General features: G+C 40.4%; 1 protein-coding gene across 1 annotated transcript in view; it reads left to right on the top strand.

Annotated features, from left to right (window-relative positions):
- The window catches only part of LOC115380757 (ALK tyrosine kinase receptor), a 282,301-nt gene that overhangs the window by 182,080 nt on the left and 82,797 nt on the right, over window positions 1-17,424 (top strand). Inside the window, 1 exon segment of the mRNA XM_030081965.1 lies at window positions 10,909-11,042. Coding sequence (XP_029937825.1) covers window positions 10,909-11,042 — 134 coding nt within the window.

Genomic DNA, 17,424 nt, shown 5'->3' with positions numbered 1-17,424 from the left:
AATAAATAACCAGCCAGTTGACTACTTGGCTGACTGCCTTACATTTCTGTTGCTAGCGTGCTCGTTCACTTGCCGGTTTGCAGAGCACGCATGTTTCCCAGCCTCCTGTTGGGCTGATCAGTGGTCTGTATTGCCTTCAAGGTTGATTTGAGTCAAGACGAAGGCCAGATTCCCGAACCGCTGATGCATTTCACAGTTTCCCTAACCTCCCTCCAGGCTGGTTTGTCACATAGAGCCCCTGAGGCTGATATGTAACAGCTCTTACTATGGTAGCTCCAATTGCGTCCTCTTTCCAGGCTGGTTTGTCAGGTATATACACCTATCGTCCTGGCCTAAAAGACAAATTTGGGCTGCAGCAGAGAAGAGCATCCCATGCCCACAAACTTAGACACAGCAGATTCGCCCAAATTATTTTCAGATGTTGGTCGTAGTCACCGGCGGGCGTCTTGCCACAGTGGAAATCAAATTGAAACTTGAGAGCAAAATACAAAACTGTTTTTTAAACAGCAACAAAAGCATGTTCCATCCGACCAAAGATGGACTCAGCGATGATGACTAAACCTGATGTGGAAAAATTGTTTTTCGCTGCTTCCACCCCGCCAGCCACAGAGAGGAAATTCTGTCTGATGAGTGCGTAGGTTACTGACGTCACAAGATTATGTTTTCTGGGAAATGAAGTCATTTAAAGTTTCAGAAATTCAAACAGCTGGTGCTGCTTGGTGCTCCTCTGAGGGGTGCAGTTGCTTAGCACAGCCTTAAAATGTGAGACATTACAATATTTAGAGAGTTAACAACTTGTTTTATTTACTCTTTTTAAAAATATTGTCATGCCTCTCTGCCTCTCCTTAAACGCCACAGCGCCAAAGGGACTGATGACGGAGGGCCACAGTCAGACCCTTTTCTTGTTCAACTGCTGTTTCCAGGAATCAGTACAAAGCAGGGGTTGGTCCACTTCTTTGTGTATCCCAAATATACCCCTTTTACTGATTTTGGCAGCTCTCCAGGTAACAACACATTTCATCTCTTCCATAGATGTCTCTTCCATTTCAAACCGGCTCCATCCCTGTTACCGGCCCCCCTCATCGAGCCCTGAGGCTGTCACTAGGACTGTTTTTCAAATCCCCCAGGACAATTATTGTGCACCAGAACAAATTTCAAGACCATCCATATTAGCATACCCATGAGTAGCATAACAAACACAGCATAAACAAATTGTGACTCAATATGGAAATGCTTGTTTTTTTTGTTTTTTTTTTTTTGCATGTTTTATTTGCATTTCATAGATTATTGTTCTTTGCATTCACAGCTTTCAAATGCTACTATCTTTTACATAAAAGAGCAACGCAGAGAGTAGAATAAGTAAGGTTTAACATGGCATTCTCCATGCCAAGTGCTGTATGTTTTCTTGTTTGCAGCCTGCGCAGGTTCCATCCGCTGACTAGCATGATTCACAATGATTGTTTAAACAGTTGACAGCCTCTTATTTATCTCTTTGGGGTTCTTCTGTCATTAGGACGGGATTAACTGCAGCCTTTTATTTTAAGCCTGGGCAGTCAACTGAATAAACCTGCCAATCAGCAGTGAACGACATGATGAAGGATCCTGTTTCAAAAGCGTCTTTGAGCCCTTCCGCTCCATTGACCCCCCCCACCCCCCTCCCCGTTTCATAACACAGAAATCAGCAGCGCTCGCACTGTTATGTATGTATTCTTGATTGCTCTCCTGGGGGCCCTGTTAACATTGTTGTGTCTGTGTAGGCACTGATGCATATTCCTCTCAGTTATTATCACTGAAAATGTTCTTGCAGTCAAAGAAAAAAAAAAATTAATACAATTATTGTGGTTGTTGTGGAGCCCCCCACTGGTCAGGGCCCATTTCATTTGAAACCGTTATAATTCCCAAAGTGCTTCACTGTTGGTTCTCACCGTGTCTGGACCCCAGCCTGTCCTCACTATAATATCCTCCACTTAGTTGATTTATCCAGGATGGTGGGTTTAACGGGAGATGCCAAGGACCTCATCTCATTACAATGCTCTCTGAAGTAATGAACATCAAACATGTTGTTAAAGTTAGTCCAGCCACTGGCAAAAAAAAAGACATTGGCAGAATCTACATGGATGGAAAAGGAAGCAAGGAAGTGAGGCTGGGCTTTGATTATAGACTGGTCGTACTTTTGACACACTGCCATCATGCACATCTAATACTTCTTAATGTCATCTGTCTCCCTCACTCCTGGCGTTTCTTAATCTCTCTTATAAATTTTGTTTTAGCTTCCCTCCTAATCATAACTGAGCCCTCGTGGTGAACCCATTTTTGCTATTATGCTTGACCTTTAATCATTCGCTCGCAGAAATGAGGGATCACAGCTTCCTTGAAAGTTGTTCTAAATACTGACATCAGCTGGATGTTCGGCCATGCTGGAAGACTCGTCATATTGGCACATGCATGCCTATATGCTTGGACACAAACGCAGAGCACAAAAGCAACACAATGGCTATGTTAATGAGCTCATCAGGAAATTTACATAGTCAGCGTTTGAGTGCCGTCTCTTATCTTGATGCTCGGCCAATTCTTAAGCCAGAGCACTTTCAAAGTCTATGAAGTAAAAAAAAAAAATTACTTCATAGACTTTGAAAGTGCTTTGACTGTTACTGCTATCACCTTTTTTTTCTTGATTGGTGTTATGTAACAAAAAAAAAAAAAAAACATCTTCGCGTTAAATGTTTAAGGGAATAGAAAGCACATAACAATTTTGCAAGCTATTATATCATGGAAATGAAACTGGCAAAATTATAGAGGAAGAAACAATAAGCATTTAAAAAAAGCATTTTACTATAAGTGATATTTTAGGTTTGATACCAGAGACATTGATGTTATCAGAAAATAATTGAGAGAGCAAACCGGGCCGCTCATTCATAACTGTACATCAATTATGCTGCAGACGACTGTAAAAATTGTTGAAAAGCATGTTAGAAATGTTCATATATTTTTTTCTATATTATAATTATGGCCAACAGACTCTCATTTGAGTCTGACCCATATTTCACACCACATTTTGGCACTATAGATGGAGAACAGTATGCATGTAATTCCTGATATCGATTGCATTCATTGGACAGTCAGAATGGAGATGTAATTAAATGCTGTGAGTCTGTCTCCCGCTTTGACTGCATTGCAAAAGTAGAGCGTAAAGTCGAAAATGTTTTTGTTTCACTCTCTGGACTTGGCACCTTGCAGTTTTTCTGTTTATGTTTTAAGGGCATGTGAAATTACCACACTGACGCGAGTCCCTGGTGAACCTACTTGCGTCCCATTTTTTTTTTTCTTATGGGTTTTTTAGTTTGTTTAGTTTGGATTCCTTTCATCCTCTGTACGAGAACACAGTCAAATTGCTTCAGGCAGATTGTTCATTTTTCAATCAGAGAGTAATTTGCTTAGCTTAGAAATGCAAGATAGCTGTATTCAGGGGTGACTTAGATGAAAATACAATGGTTAATGCTTGCCTTGAGAGTAATTCCAAGTTTTAGTTTGCAAAATGGTGTAAAAGCTTTTAGATTATTGTCAGATGTGCCAAACTCTTCCAGTTTTTGTGTTTAGAAATGGTAGTAATCAAATATTTTTGTGATATTGTTGTCCTTGAGTTGTATTTGTAATGAATTGGTTGCAAGCAGAGATGAAGACACTTTTCACTGAATCAGGTGAAGAGTAAATTTTCCTTTTAATGTGTGTTTTTGAAATTAGGCTTGGAGCAATGTGAGAGAGAAATGGCAACAATGCCCAATCAAATCCACTTTACTCCAGCAAACCTGCAGTTTATCCAAAAGCATGTCCTCGGTGCAATATCAGTCAGCCCTGTATCTCCAGCTTACCCTCTCATATCTAATTATTCAAGCTACACGATACAAAAACAGATTCCCCGCTCAACAAGATAACATTCAAATGTGTCCCATTTAGTTTGGGGAAGTAGCATTCACTCAGCTGGGCCGTGTCAGGCCGTTTGATCTAATCTACAGTTCTCTTGACGTATTAGCCCACGCCTGTTGTGCACTCTGCCATTTGACAGTCAAAATCAATGTGGCTTAAGCAGAGAGCCTGATCCAGCAACAATCACACCAGCACCTCAATCCCTAACTCCTTAACCCTTGCTGTCTACTTCGCTCCGGCCCCGTGCACCATCATTTTCCATCAATTTCGTCTAGCTCCGATGAAAAAATCCACTTTGATGTAAACCGGCCACAAGTGCTATGATTGAGGCGTGCAGCAGCGTCTCCAAGGGGGCAAAAAAATCCATTTCCATGCAAAGTTGTTTCTTCGTTTCTGTCTCCTTCCTTTGGTTTTACTGCCCATGCATTCAACAGGGTACTTGGACTTGAGGCATGATTGAAAACCTTTTCCATTTCATGCACTTAGGCTCAAGGATGTGGGTCTAATGGCTTTGTTGACGCCATAGGCTGTATTTTGTTGCTAACATGCATATTATAGGTAACAGAATCTTTTCTTTTTTTTTTTTGTTTCCACCGCATCGCCAGGTGGTGTAAGCATTACAGAGAGCAATATGGACAATTTTGATGTGTCTTACATTGCTGTGTGTTGATTGTGCTGTTATTGTTCTTTATGTCGGTGAACTCATCAGTGCACAGTGGGGTGAAAACACCAGAGGTGTTGTTTAATTATTTTGTTATTTCTCAAACAAGATTACTTCATTTTTCACCAGTATAAGTTTTTTAGTATTTACTGAAAGTTGTTGGCAGATATTTGGTAGGTCCACTCTTTGTCTTAATCATAGCTTGCACTCAGGCTAGCATTGATTGTACTGAATTTTGCAGACTTTGGCAATCCACATTATTCCAGTACTTTTTCAGAGAATCACAGGGAGTGTGTTACATTATTATTATTTTGTTTTTTCCAAGTTCACAAGCATGTTCCTTGGGGTTCTGATCTGATAACTGTGAAGGGAAACCTGTTTAAGTCATCTCTGATTGTTGTTCCTTGGACTTTCCTCAGACTGTTTTAGGGTCATTGTGCTACTGGAGAATGAATCCTGTTTCATTTTTGTTTGTTTTGGTCAGTGTGTAGCTGATCCTGAGCCAGTCGCTAACTGTCCCCACACCTGAATATTTTCACCACCACGTTCAACTGTAAATTTTATGCACTGTTTCATTAACCTTTCATACGGCCGTCTCCTCCCTCTCTTAGATTGCAACTATAAAGGTCAAAATTTGATTCATCTGTAAACAAGACTTTTCTTACCATCAGCTGCTTGGCCCATGCTCAACATTAGGACTTTATTGTCACAAAAAAAAAGTTTTTTTGTGACCTGCTGATTTCTCATTACGGCCACATTTTGGCAGTCGTCTTTTAACAGACTTACTTTTACTAACTGGGGTAAGACTTTGTAACTTGGCTGCGCATGCCGCTCTGTCTCATAAAGATGTTAGCTTGATATACTGGCCATCAGAGGGTGTGGTCACTTAGGCTCTGCTTGGTCTTGCTTTGGATGAAATTGAGTTTGTGAAAGTATATATTTGGCCTGGATAGTTTTCACAAACTGGAAGCTTTTTTTTAGGGGAAGACGTTTTTCCAGAGTTAAAGCACTAACAGTAATCCATAAAGAACTGTGTTAATTTATCCAATTTCTAGTATTAACTCTTAAATTACCACAACAGTGCCCACTTTATATTTGGAGCATTCATGTGTTAATATTTACATGAAATATATGATGTGACAACATTTGACAAAAACTAGATATATTTATTTCCATCTCATACAAGCATTTCTCAAAGATACTGATTTGTGTCAGTTTTAATAATGTGTTCTTGAGTTAGAATTATCAACTGAGCTAAAAAAAAAAAAAAAAAAAAAAGGAAAGAAAAGTGTACCTGTTTTGATAAATAATGAAAACAATCAGTTCTTGGTAACGGACTGAGCCCTTTGGATTCCACCGCATGAATCGATAACTGGATCCCATCGTGTCTTAGTTCCACTCTCGTAAACAAAGCCACTGTACTTACTTGGAGACGTATTTAAGCCAGTGTGGTTTTTATGCATTAATAATAAATAAATCTCTCTGACTGGAAGACTTGAAGGTTGTTTTGCACACTGAGGTAGTCCCATCTCAAAGCATTCTGCCCCCTTGACATTGGTATATCTTCCACTTTTAATGAATGGGGGAACTTGAACCCCTTGTGTCTTATAGTCTTTAGTATTTGTATCATCTACTGCTTTATGGCAGCATAATAACCACACCGTCGATCCATGTGAGGTCCTCGGCTTTCATGAGTGATGTGCAAGTTAATTCAAGTGCGTGGAGATAAGTGGAAGACACATAATGTCAGCTTTGTTAACAGAGACACGATTATGAACAGGAACAAAGAGGCAAAAAAGGAAAACTTGGCCAAATTACATTGCATAAAACAATGAATACAAATAAATTCTCAAGGCAAACTGACACTGTTGATCTAAGGGAATGAAAAAACTTTCCCTAGAAATGTTTAATTTCATTTTTTTAGAAAAGTAAATGGAACTCAAAAAAAAAAAAAAAAAAAAAAACACTTATGGATAATGCATTTGAAAACAAAACGTACTGAACCTAATCCTGATTCTAGCGTTGCACAATATTGGATTTTTTGACAATATCCAATACGCCGACATTTTTCAAAACCTTTGGCCGATTACTGATGCCAAAACAGACATATGCACTTTTTTTTTTTTTTTTTTTGCACTAAATTGCCAAGAACCTCAAGTCTCTCCTGTGGTAAAATTAATATATTAATCTGCTTACTCTTTTCATGATGGTGCTTTTCAAAATGTACACATTCACTGGGCAAAATAAGAAAACTACTTCAACTTAGGTTATGTAAAACACACCATATTTATTTTTTTATCAGGGATTCATGATATTGGATTTTATTTTATTTTATTTATTTATTTTTGGCAGATATCTGTTATGCCAGCGTCCATTTTAAAGCCTTGATCAGCCAATACCGATGACGTGCCGATATTATTGTGTATCCCTACCTGATTCTAATTGTAGTTCTAAATCCACATCCTTACAGCAATTTGCTAGAAGTGACAACCCACCTCGCTTTGCCAAAATGTCCTCACTTCAGAAGTCTGAAACTCAAACTGATTTTAAGAAGCAATAAGCGCAGGAAAACACACAGAGACGCATAACAGAAATAAACAGTTTGTTTTTGCGATTACTTGCCATCCTGAATGCAGTAATTCTGCATCACCACGTTGAGAGGAAGACGTAACACAGTTTTTCATGCATTGTTTCTCTTGATGGATAAGACTTGCGGCTAATGCAAACCAGACACCACAAAACAAATGAGCTTTAATGTGGTTAGGACCTGAGCATCCTACATCATTTCACATGCACAAACACACACAAAGACAAAAACACACACGACTAACACCAAATGAAAATGAAAAGGGCTGCATTAGCCAGAGCAGAGTACTGAGGGAAGCATAAATGAATAGCATTATGAAATGAGCATGATCAATTGGCAGCAAAGATTAGTTGGCCTGTCCCGTTTGGGTTTGTTTTGTTTTGCTTTGCTATGGCAAAGAGGTTATCATGAGGGAGTCTTTTACCCAACAGCGTGGCCTGAGCAAGGGTCAGCGGCTCTTAAATGAACCACAGGCTGTTAGGATACTGAAAGCCATAATGAGAATTATTATCATCCGTGTTCTGATTAGTCACGTGTATGTAATTCTCGCATGAAGAATGTTTATCATTCAATTTTATTTTATTTATTTATATGAAGGACCACTGAGCCTTGCATTGTACACTATTAATTAGGCTCAAATGTATGAGTAATGTGCTCTGTTCGCTCTGATCTCGCTGCTCAGTTAATCAGTTCTGTGAGCTCCAGCATAGACACTGTGTGATAAGAAATAAAAATCATTCCGTTTACCCAGAGGCCCTTGTACAAGCACCAAGGCACAATGTGGCATTTCACTTTGTGAATAGATAGTGATCAGGTTCACACTGATTGCTTTGGATTGGATGCAGCACAGCACTGTCCATTTCATTATACTGTAGTTGAGGCTCTGTTCGTGTGCATGTTTGAGGCACAGGCGCCTTTTTGATAAGCATTTTTGCAGCTCAAAATCTGTATTTTGAACACATCACTTGGTCACAGCAAAGCAAATAATTTCTACTTTCGCTGCCGTATTGCAAAGTCAACTAATAAGATAGTAGGTTTAAGAGCATATTGTGTTACTAATGTGCTTTTTCCCATGCAGCTCAAGGCAGCATACACACTTGTATTTTTCACCATAACTTCATGTTCCATGCATTTACAATACTGCAGAAAAAACCCTTACAGCACATATTGACAGCATGCAAGTACCATATGAAGCAACAAACATGTAGCTGTACAATTACAATCTCTGGGACTGTATCATGCCGATTACTCAGTCCAGAGAAAGGCCTTTTCTCAATTGGTCCTCAGCCAAGCCAGCAGTAGTTCTGCAACACCATGTGTTTATTACCCAGCCGGCAAATCATTTCAAGGTTATCAGGGAGAGAGTGGCAGCCCTTATCTAGGGCTTCATTTCCTTTCTATTATGGGATATGGCAGGGAGCAGGTCCCACACCGCAAAGCCCTTTTCTAACGGTGTACTGTAGTGCTATAATAACACTTCCCATCTGGTCAACACCTTCCTTACACTCTGGGCAATGGTTGGATAAGAGTGAAAGAGACAGAGAGAGAGCTATGGATCAGGGAGAGATGAGTGAAAGGGCACTGAAAAGGGTGAGACACGTGAGTGGAAAGGGGATGGAGGAAAGGAAAATGCAAGACAAAAAGAGGGGAAAAAAACAGGAAAGAGGTAAAGGCGGTAATGTGAAGCCTGTTGGGTAAGAGCACAGACAGTAGGGAAATCAGACAACCGCACAGCTGATTTAGTGTGTACATGTGTGTGTGTGTCTCTTTGTGTGTGTGTGTAGGGGGAAGGGACATGTGTGTGCACACAAGCCTTTATTTGTGTTGTACTCATACTAGCACAACCCTACCAAAACAAAGCACAAAGTAACCCTCAAGGCTCTTGCTAGCATTTTTCTGTCTCCCAACAAACTCTCTTAAGTATTAATTCACATATCTAATCTCAGAACTGTGCATCCATTTTGGAAAATGATAAATCATATAATTTGTGGTGCAAGGCTCATTCCTCTCTCTGTCACTCAACAGTCTAATGGCTCGACATTTGGCTGATGAAGGTGCTGCTCACCTAGAGCATCACTGGTTAACATCTGCACCTTATTCAGATTAACATGCAGTCACTTTAACGGAACGCACATTCAGACATATAGTGTACCTACACACACACAGCATATGGTATGCACGTTCTGAGAAGCATGAAAGAAAGCATGATTGAAATGGTTTCACCTTTTTCTATGGGGTCCATTTAATCAAGTCTTAGAATAAGTTCATTTTCATATTTTATCCATCAGTAATTCATTTTCATAAGTCATTCATAATACCAATATATGTGTCTCGAATGTACAAGCAATGAAATTGAGAAAAATGAAATCTCGAGAAAAGAGGTTAAGAGTTGCACAGATTGCCTTCATATTAAGGAATATGAATATGTATTACACCGGCTCAGCTGTCTTTACAATGAAATGCTTTTTATTACAGGAAAGCGTTTTTCATTTACAGAGGTTAATTTGGTAAAATGGGAAACCAATACTCCTTTTATATAAACAACAAACTGGCTTTTTAGAGCCACAATGAGACCAGAACAATTTATCAACAACAAATTGTCCAGATGATAATGTTGTTGTTGCTGTTTTTTTTGTTGCGCTTTCTTTCAGATCAGTATGTGTCTAGGTGAAATCAGCATTGTTAATTGACTGTGAAACTGAGACATGGACTAATTGCCACTCATTGGGGTGATAGCAAGAATTTATTCAATATGTACAGCTACCATTGCACTAAAAATGTAATGATGAATGTGTTACTGTAACGATAGCAGTAATTGAACTATATGCATTCAAATGACCAGTCTAATCCCTTGTACAATGTGTATGTGTGTGCATGTGTGTGTGTGTGTGTGTGTGTGTGTGTGTGTGTGTGTGTGTGTGTGTGTGTGTGTGTGTGTGTGTGTGTGTGTGTGTGTGTGTGTGTGGTGCTGTGGTTGCTGCAGTGTTTTGCAGTGCATTATTCTGTTTTTGTCCGGAAATTTGTATACAATGGGTGTAGTTCATATTGAGGAAGTAAGGATTTAGAGGGCATATAGGCTGTGTGCTATCATGACTCAGAGTGTAATAGTGGAAAGGGATGGGCAAGAGATGGAGGGGAGGGATGAGCAAGAGTGATAAAGAGAGAGAGAGCGAAAGAGAGAGAGAGAGACACCACTAGTAAGCCTGGAGCCAAAGAGAAATCAGCACAATTTGCTTAATAAAATTAGGGGCATGGTTGAACTACACAAAGCCAGGCGGTGGTCGAGGCTGGAGGGCATTCATTGCAGGACTGCAGCTCGCTCCCACACCAGACCTTGACCTTAGTGTTTCCCTCTCTTGCTCTCTGGAACGCAAACACACCTGCATGCTCAGTTTGTAGCTTCACATATTAGGTGTTAGTTGGTCCGCCACACCAGCCATTGGCTCTCAAGTGAGCCTCTAAACTTCTACAGATCCAGGGGTGGGCTTGAAAGGAGAGCCATGCACCACCAGACAAAAGAGGAAGGGGATCCTCCAAAAGTGGAGGGGAATGAACGGGTACCCCTGTCGGCTTCCCCTGGAGCCCCTGATACTTCTTCCCCTGAGGCTGCGGGAGCCCAGGCAGAGGAGATCCAACCTACCCTGACCCCTGACCCCTACAGCAGCCATGAGTGCTCCTGTCAGCCCAGGTGTCTCCTCCTGGCACTGACCCTACTCCTGCTCTCTCTTCTTGGCAGCTGGGCGGTGGTCCACCTCACCCTGGGAACACACGGGGGCTCGCCCTTTCGGATCTCAGCCAGCTACGACCAGCGGATCCCCCAGGATACCACAGCCACCATCGAACCTCGCTTCACCACCAACTGTACTATAGGTAAGTCAGCGCCTCCATACTCTAGACACAGTGGCATTGCTTTTTTGGTGTTGTTGCTATGTATTTTTTAACCTGGTAAAAGTAGGAATTTGAGATAAATGAGCTTTAGCAAATGCCTTGTGGTCCCAACACTGAAATGAAAGTAATCCTAGCAGGTAATAGAAATCCTTGTCTTGGCTTAATTGCTTTAGTACTCTTTTTCTCAGTTTCTTCTCAGCAGGACAGTGCCCTAATATGTAAAGAGCACTAAATGGGTCTCAATCATAACGTCATTCACATTCTGAAAAGGGAGTGTTTGTCTTTTCATGAAAAAAACTCTACAATTCAAATTAAAGTAAATACGGACAGTCACATGAACTTGTTACCCCAAGACATACATTTTTAAATTGTAAATTCCAGATGGGGATGTTTACAATCTTGAAGATTTTTTTATGGATTATAAACATCTCAGAACTGCCTTAGCCCATTCATAATACAGCACTAACAGGCTGTACACTAAACAGCCTGGGGTGTAACAAGGAGCAAAATCGAATGATAACGATAGTAACATGTCTGCCGAGTGATGAGTTCCTCAAGCAGCTCAAAGGTTTGAAACTGGAAATTGCACGACTGCATTCTGTGATTTTAACTTCATTACGCCATGTTGTGGAATGAGATGCATAGACTGCGTGACACTGAGATAGTACCCTCCTCTGTCAACCTCAAGAGCTCCTGAAATTGGATTAATATAGCTGATCCAATTTCCTCTGAGCTAGATGCAGAAGCACAGCAGCCCTTGCTTATCCATTTCAAATGTGCGTTATTGAGGAAATATGGATAAAAAAACAAGTCTGTCATTGCAGACAGATGTTTAGTAGGCTGAGAGGCATAAAATTTCATATAAACCATGTGTTGTTTTGAGCAAGAGATATTGATGTCACATATGAAAATACCTCGTGTTTGTATAGTCATCATTTTCACTATTTTCTAAAGTAGCTATGTTGAAAAAGAAGTTATGATTCCATGTTTTAGTGTAGTTAAAAATTGCTTCATTTAAGTTTGCAGTCTTCTGTAGAAAAAGTTACTCTGTGTGTTTACAAGGCCATCTTAGAGTCTGCTAAATATACATAAAAAGGAATAATGAAGTCAAACTTAACCAAGAGAAATGCGCCAAAAGCTGCACAGTGTGGCCTAAATTGAATCCAGATGTTGGCCAGACTTAACACCAAAACGTTCAAAAGAGAAAGTTGTAAATGCAATATGTTGCTCACAAGATACTTGCATACTTACATACTTTCATACTGACAAACCCACATTTTATTATGAAAACTAGAGCAGCGAAAATATATTTATAGCTGCCTGATAGCTTGGTATATTCAGGTCTACTTTGTTTTTATCTATATTTCACAGTACTGTTTTGTTTCACATTATTAAGTAAATATTTCAAGATGACTGATGTGTCTAGAGGCTCTTAAGCACACAGGTTATTATTAATATCTTATTGTCAACTCTAAAAATGCACTTTAGAGACATATATTAATGTGCTGTACTGCAACTGCACTACAGGGAACATGCTAAACTACAAAACCCTCCTTTTATGCTGAGAGGCTGTATTTAGAAGAGCAACTTAGTTGTTTGTTTCAAAACCAATCACACCACATCATGAATGACACTGAAATTGCCTTTCACTCAAAAACCAAGGACGCTAGATTACCAAAATTCAAGGTATTATTATGAATCAGTCCAAAGCATTAAAAGACTAAAAACTGAAAAATTTGAAAAATTTGAAGAAGCAGAAGAATGTCATGAAAAAAATGTAATGCATTCCTTCACCCTGCATTAAAGGCGGTTTTAATTGACTGATTAACATGGTCAAATTATTATTTGATGACGGGTCTCACAAACACCACTCTAGCTATTTTACAAAGAACATGAAAGCACCAGAAAAGCTTGTTTTTATTCAGGAAAGTGACTTGAATTCTACAAGGTACCACTGCAGAAATGCCTGAAAATATTCTCTCTTTCTTAAACAGTTCTTTTTTTATTTGCAAGCTATCATCATTTCCAACTGCAGTGATTTCTTGCCAGGGCTGATTACTTGTGCAAAGTGCCTGTCCATCTGTTAAGCCTTTTGTCCTACATCCTCAAAATCCAGGCTTTTCCAGTCATTGTTGCATAGGTACATGAATCCATGCAAGCTGGCTTCATTTTGTGTCTCTGTGTTAAAACACAGAACCGTCTTTTGCAAAGGAAAACAGTCAGTCTCCAAGGTTTCTTTTTGAATCTATAGTGATACAGAGGATGCAGCAAATTGAATCTCATCTGTTTTTCTCATCTGAAGGTCTCCCTAACCTCTTTGACAATGAAATAACTCTCATACCTAGTCAGTGTAAAGCTCCGAATGAATGAGAATTTGAAGTCAGAAGTGAAAATTTGCCAAGCTCTAATTGTTCAGTTTGGACTCAATTGCAGTGTTTGAACTTAAGATCAGGTCAGAACAAATAATCACAGGGAGCAGTCCACTGTTCGATGTGTACCCGGCATCAGCCATCCGATATAAAATCAGCAACACCTGACTTGCCCATTAGATTATCTAGTTTTGCTTATTAAATATGCAAACATCTGCATTCATGTTTGCTGGAGGGAGGAGGGGTTCAGACGGAGGGAGAGAGAGAGCTTACAAACACACAGTTCACATGCACACAACCATTACTGATTAACACAAAATATGTTTGTCTTACAAAGCTTGGGACAGTTTTCATTGGATTTCCATTTATCTCCAATCACAACAATCACCCACAACCCTCAACCTTAGCTCTCACGACTACATGCATAACATTACTCTTAACCGCAGCCTAATCCCAGATGTAATCTTAACCTTCAAACAAAGTCCTAACCATAAACTCACTTTAACCATTACTGTAACCTAAGAAGGCGAGTCCCAGTTCTAAACTTAACTGTAAACCCAGGTTTAATACTAAAGAGTGGACCAATTAAATGTCCACAATTTTCAAAAATGCCTTCAGCCTGACATTTATTAAACCCAAACTGGTTCTTCCAAAGGCAGAGCTGCAGGAGGACATGCAGCTACACGCACACACACAAACACACACTCATTCACCAACGTAATGATGTTGTAAGTGCTGCTATTGTTGAAGTCACTTCCCCAAAGTGCTTCAAAAATCACTTTGCATGAAGAGAAAAGGCCTTTGATAACAGTGTAGAACACAGAAAAAGAAAAAAAGATAGCTGAGACCAACATTGAGACAAATTCCCACTCAGCCATTACCTTCAGTGATTCTTTGTGTAACTGCCTCTTCCGGCACTGTAAGGACATAGCAGAGCGGCTGCTGGTGCTCATGCAAATACAGCCTCAGTTGAACAGACTCTAATTGTTCTCTGCTATGGGTTCACTGTGTTCCTTTTGCCAGGCAGCACATAAGCCATGGCTAGTAGAGAGAAAAAGCACACAGACATGCTGTACTCTCCTCAGGCACCACCTGGGTCCCCAGCACAACACCCACTGCACACTTCCCACTCCCACACTAAGCCCTAATCCGTCTCGGCACGCTCACCGAACGGCCTCACCAAATTTCGCTGTGTTCCTTCTTTCCAAGCCTCCCCCACTTTCCCCTCCAGCACCTGTCACAAGGCCGTTCTCGAATTACCTCCCTTCCTACCTTGCACAGAGCTCGAAACCGGGACATTCGATTACAGCTGCCTCTCAGATTCTGTCCCTGGCGGAGGCAGTTGTTTGCTTTATTTGTTCCAGTCCCCTGAACTCGTAATTAGCTAATTAGTGCTATTAATGACCGGTATTGTCAAGCTTTTGGGGTGGGTAGTGCAAGGCAGATCCAAACTTGGGTTTTGTTAATTCCATTTAATTTGGTCCCAAAGGCTTGAAGTTTCATTTCATTAGATAGAAGTTTTGGTTGCATACAGCATTTTCTGCAGGCTTGAAAAAGAAATGCAAGAGAAGCTTCATCTGTCCTAATTTGAGGAGTCTTTAACAATGAGAGGGGAGAAAACAACATTTTCATGATTATCAAATTTTTGGATTTTGAATTCTTTAGCATTAGATAACTAGAGTGCTATCTTTTGCATTTTGGCCACTTTTGGGGTTGAAATTTTGAGTCTGAATAAAAAAAATGACAATGTCCATTAGCAGTGGTTTCTCCCTTTTTGCTGTGTCTGTGAGCAGAAAAACAGTGATTACTCAGGCCAGTGAAGTGAGAGGAGATAGAGTCAATACAGGACAAACAAATAGAGTAGTGTCTGACTTTTTCTCCATATCCTTCCATTTTAATTAACTCATCAGTCACAGGGCAAACAAGCAATCCAATTTATTGCCCAAAAAACTGACTTGTGCCGTTATATGCCTATCTCTCACGCTCATCCTCTCGATGGGAAGTTGAAATCCTACAGTACCTCCTGCATCTCGCAATTTTCAGATGGCTGTGGCACTGCAATATAGAGAAGGCAATTATTCACACACAGCAAACCTGTCATTGACAATCTTAACCTCCTGCAGTTTCTTATCCTGGAAGTAAATAGAGGCTCCTCTGATGACTGAGTGACAAGCTCACCACCAGATTGTTTCAGCAGCAAATTTTAACTCATTGGTTTGCCTCTGCTGTAGCGCTGTCATGTGGTACAAAGTCATGTTTGTCTAAACGCAGTTTGTAACAATATTTGTTCACTCAAGAGTACGCTCCACAATATTAGCGATTTCTCTATATGTTCATGTATTTCCGAGGAAATGTCACAATTCATTTCTGCAATTGGACATGGAGCTGAGACAAGGCAGCAGTGAACCCCCACGGGAATCTGAACCAGTGACCTTCCCTTCCCCGGCCCATTTCCCTAACCATTACACCATGCGGCTGCAGGCCCTTAATGGAGCGTTACGGCGAGTCTATACTCTGTGATTAGGTACACAGCAGCATGAGGGTGTCCCTAGGCCCATCAATCACACTTGGCTCTGTGGAGGCAAGGGAGGGAAGGGGGTTTGGAGAACGCTGGTGGAGCTGACAGAGTGGGAGATATGGGGATGGACAAGTGATGGTGTTCTGTGAAAAAACACCATACCACCATACACCACCATAAACAAAGACAGTATCATAGCATAGTTCTGAAGCTCATCTTAACACTACCTGGGCCATATGCAGCCCAATCCTCGGTAGACTAGAAAAAATGGAATTTGAAGAGAAAGCACACACGTGCAAACTGCAACAATGTGAGATATCTAAAGACTTCATTAGGATCAAGAGAAGGTCAAATTTGTAATGACCTGAAAATGGATGTTGTAGAGTGACACGGTTGTAGCCCATACAAATCAGCAGACGAGACTTGGCATACATGTGATTTCATTATTTCCTCTGTCAGGCAGTCTTGTAAAGACTAGGTCTCATCAGTGATGCCAGTGCTCATAAAGCTGCACATGCACTCGTGAATAGATTGTGTAATGTCGGGCAGGTGGAGAAAATAGTGCAAGTAGCAGGTCAGGCTCATCCTGCTCATGTAAGTTGTAATGAAAGTGCCACTGGCCATTGGTTTTCTGTAGTTAAAAAAAATGCTGAATAAATCAGAGTTTTTCCACACTGGATCAATATATTACATGTGATGCATGTAGCCGGAATCCATGGGGCCTCTGCAAAAGTCTTCCACTCATGCATTGTGGCTTTTGCAGCCACACGACTCTATAAGCTTAGATGTTATTTGAAGCTGTACCAAAACTTCACAGCTTGCAGTTGGTAGCTCCATATCCCAATGAGTGCAAACTTTTTGGAAAATTTGACCTTCAGTGGCCAAAAATCATAATGAGGCACCAGCCATATCTATCAACCCAGACAGTCTGTGATGCTTTATTCCAAAGACGACTGAAGAAACAAAAAAGGCAAAAGATCTAATGTGGGACCAACTGTCTATAGAAGGAGCGCTCTCTCCTGCTGTTAAGGAGACAGTTAGGATTTTGCTGGTAAGTTTTGATTTGTCACTCCTGTGGGGAGAGGAGTCTGCATCTCCCACACCACACTTTAATTTGGGCAAATCCACATCATCACAATTAAAGGAGATGGGATGCTTTTCTTAATTACAAGTCCACTTTGTAATTTAGGCTCAGAAGACGGAAGTATTTTTACATCAAAATCTTGAAAATCTTGCTCATTGTGGCTTTAACTTTCTTTAGATTATAGATAGATGGTAGATGCATGTTTATCGCCAGAGGTTTGTGTTGGTTGAAGTGTTGGCATAATGTTTGTACTTGTACACACTACAATGCACCTTAATGAAAATCAATAACAGCGTTTGTTCACAAAAATGTTCCAGTGGAAAACGATGGAAGCAATGAGACCCAGGCGCCTTGTTACAAGACACTGGAAGCCCCCAAAACGAGATACTCATT

Source organism: Myripristis murdjan, chromosome 22, assembly GCF_902150065.1.
Source record: "Myripristis murdjan chromosome 22, fMyrMur1.1, whole genome shotgun sequence".
NCBI lineage: Eukaryota > Metazoa > Chordata > Actinopteri > Holocentriformes > Holocentridae > Myripristis > Myripristis murdjan.
The sequence above is the reverse complement of the archived record's forward strand: the minus strand, read 5'-3'. Positions and strand labels throughout refer to the sequence as shown.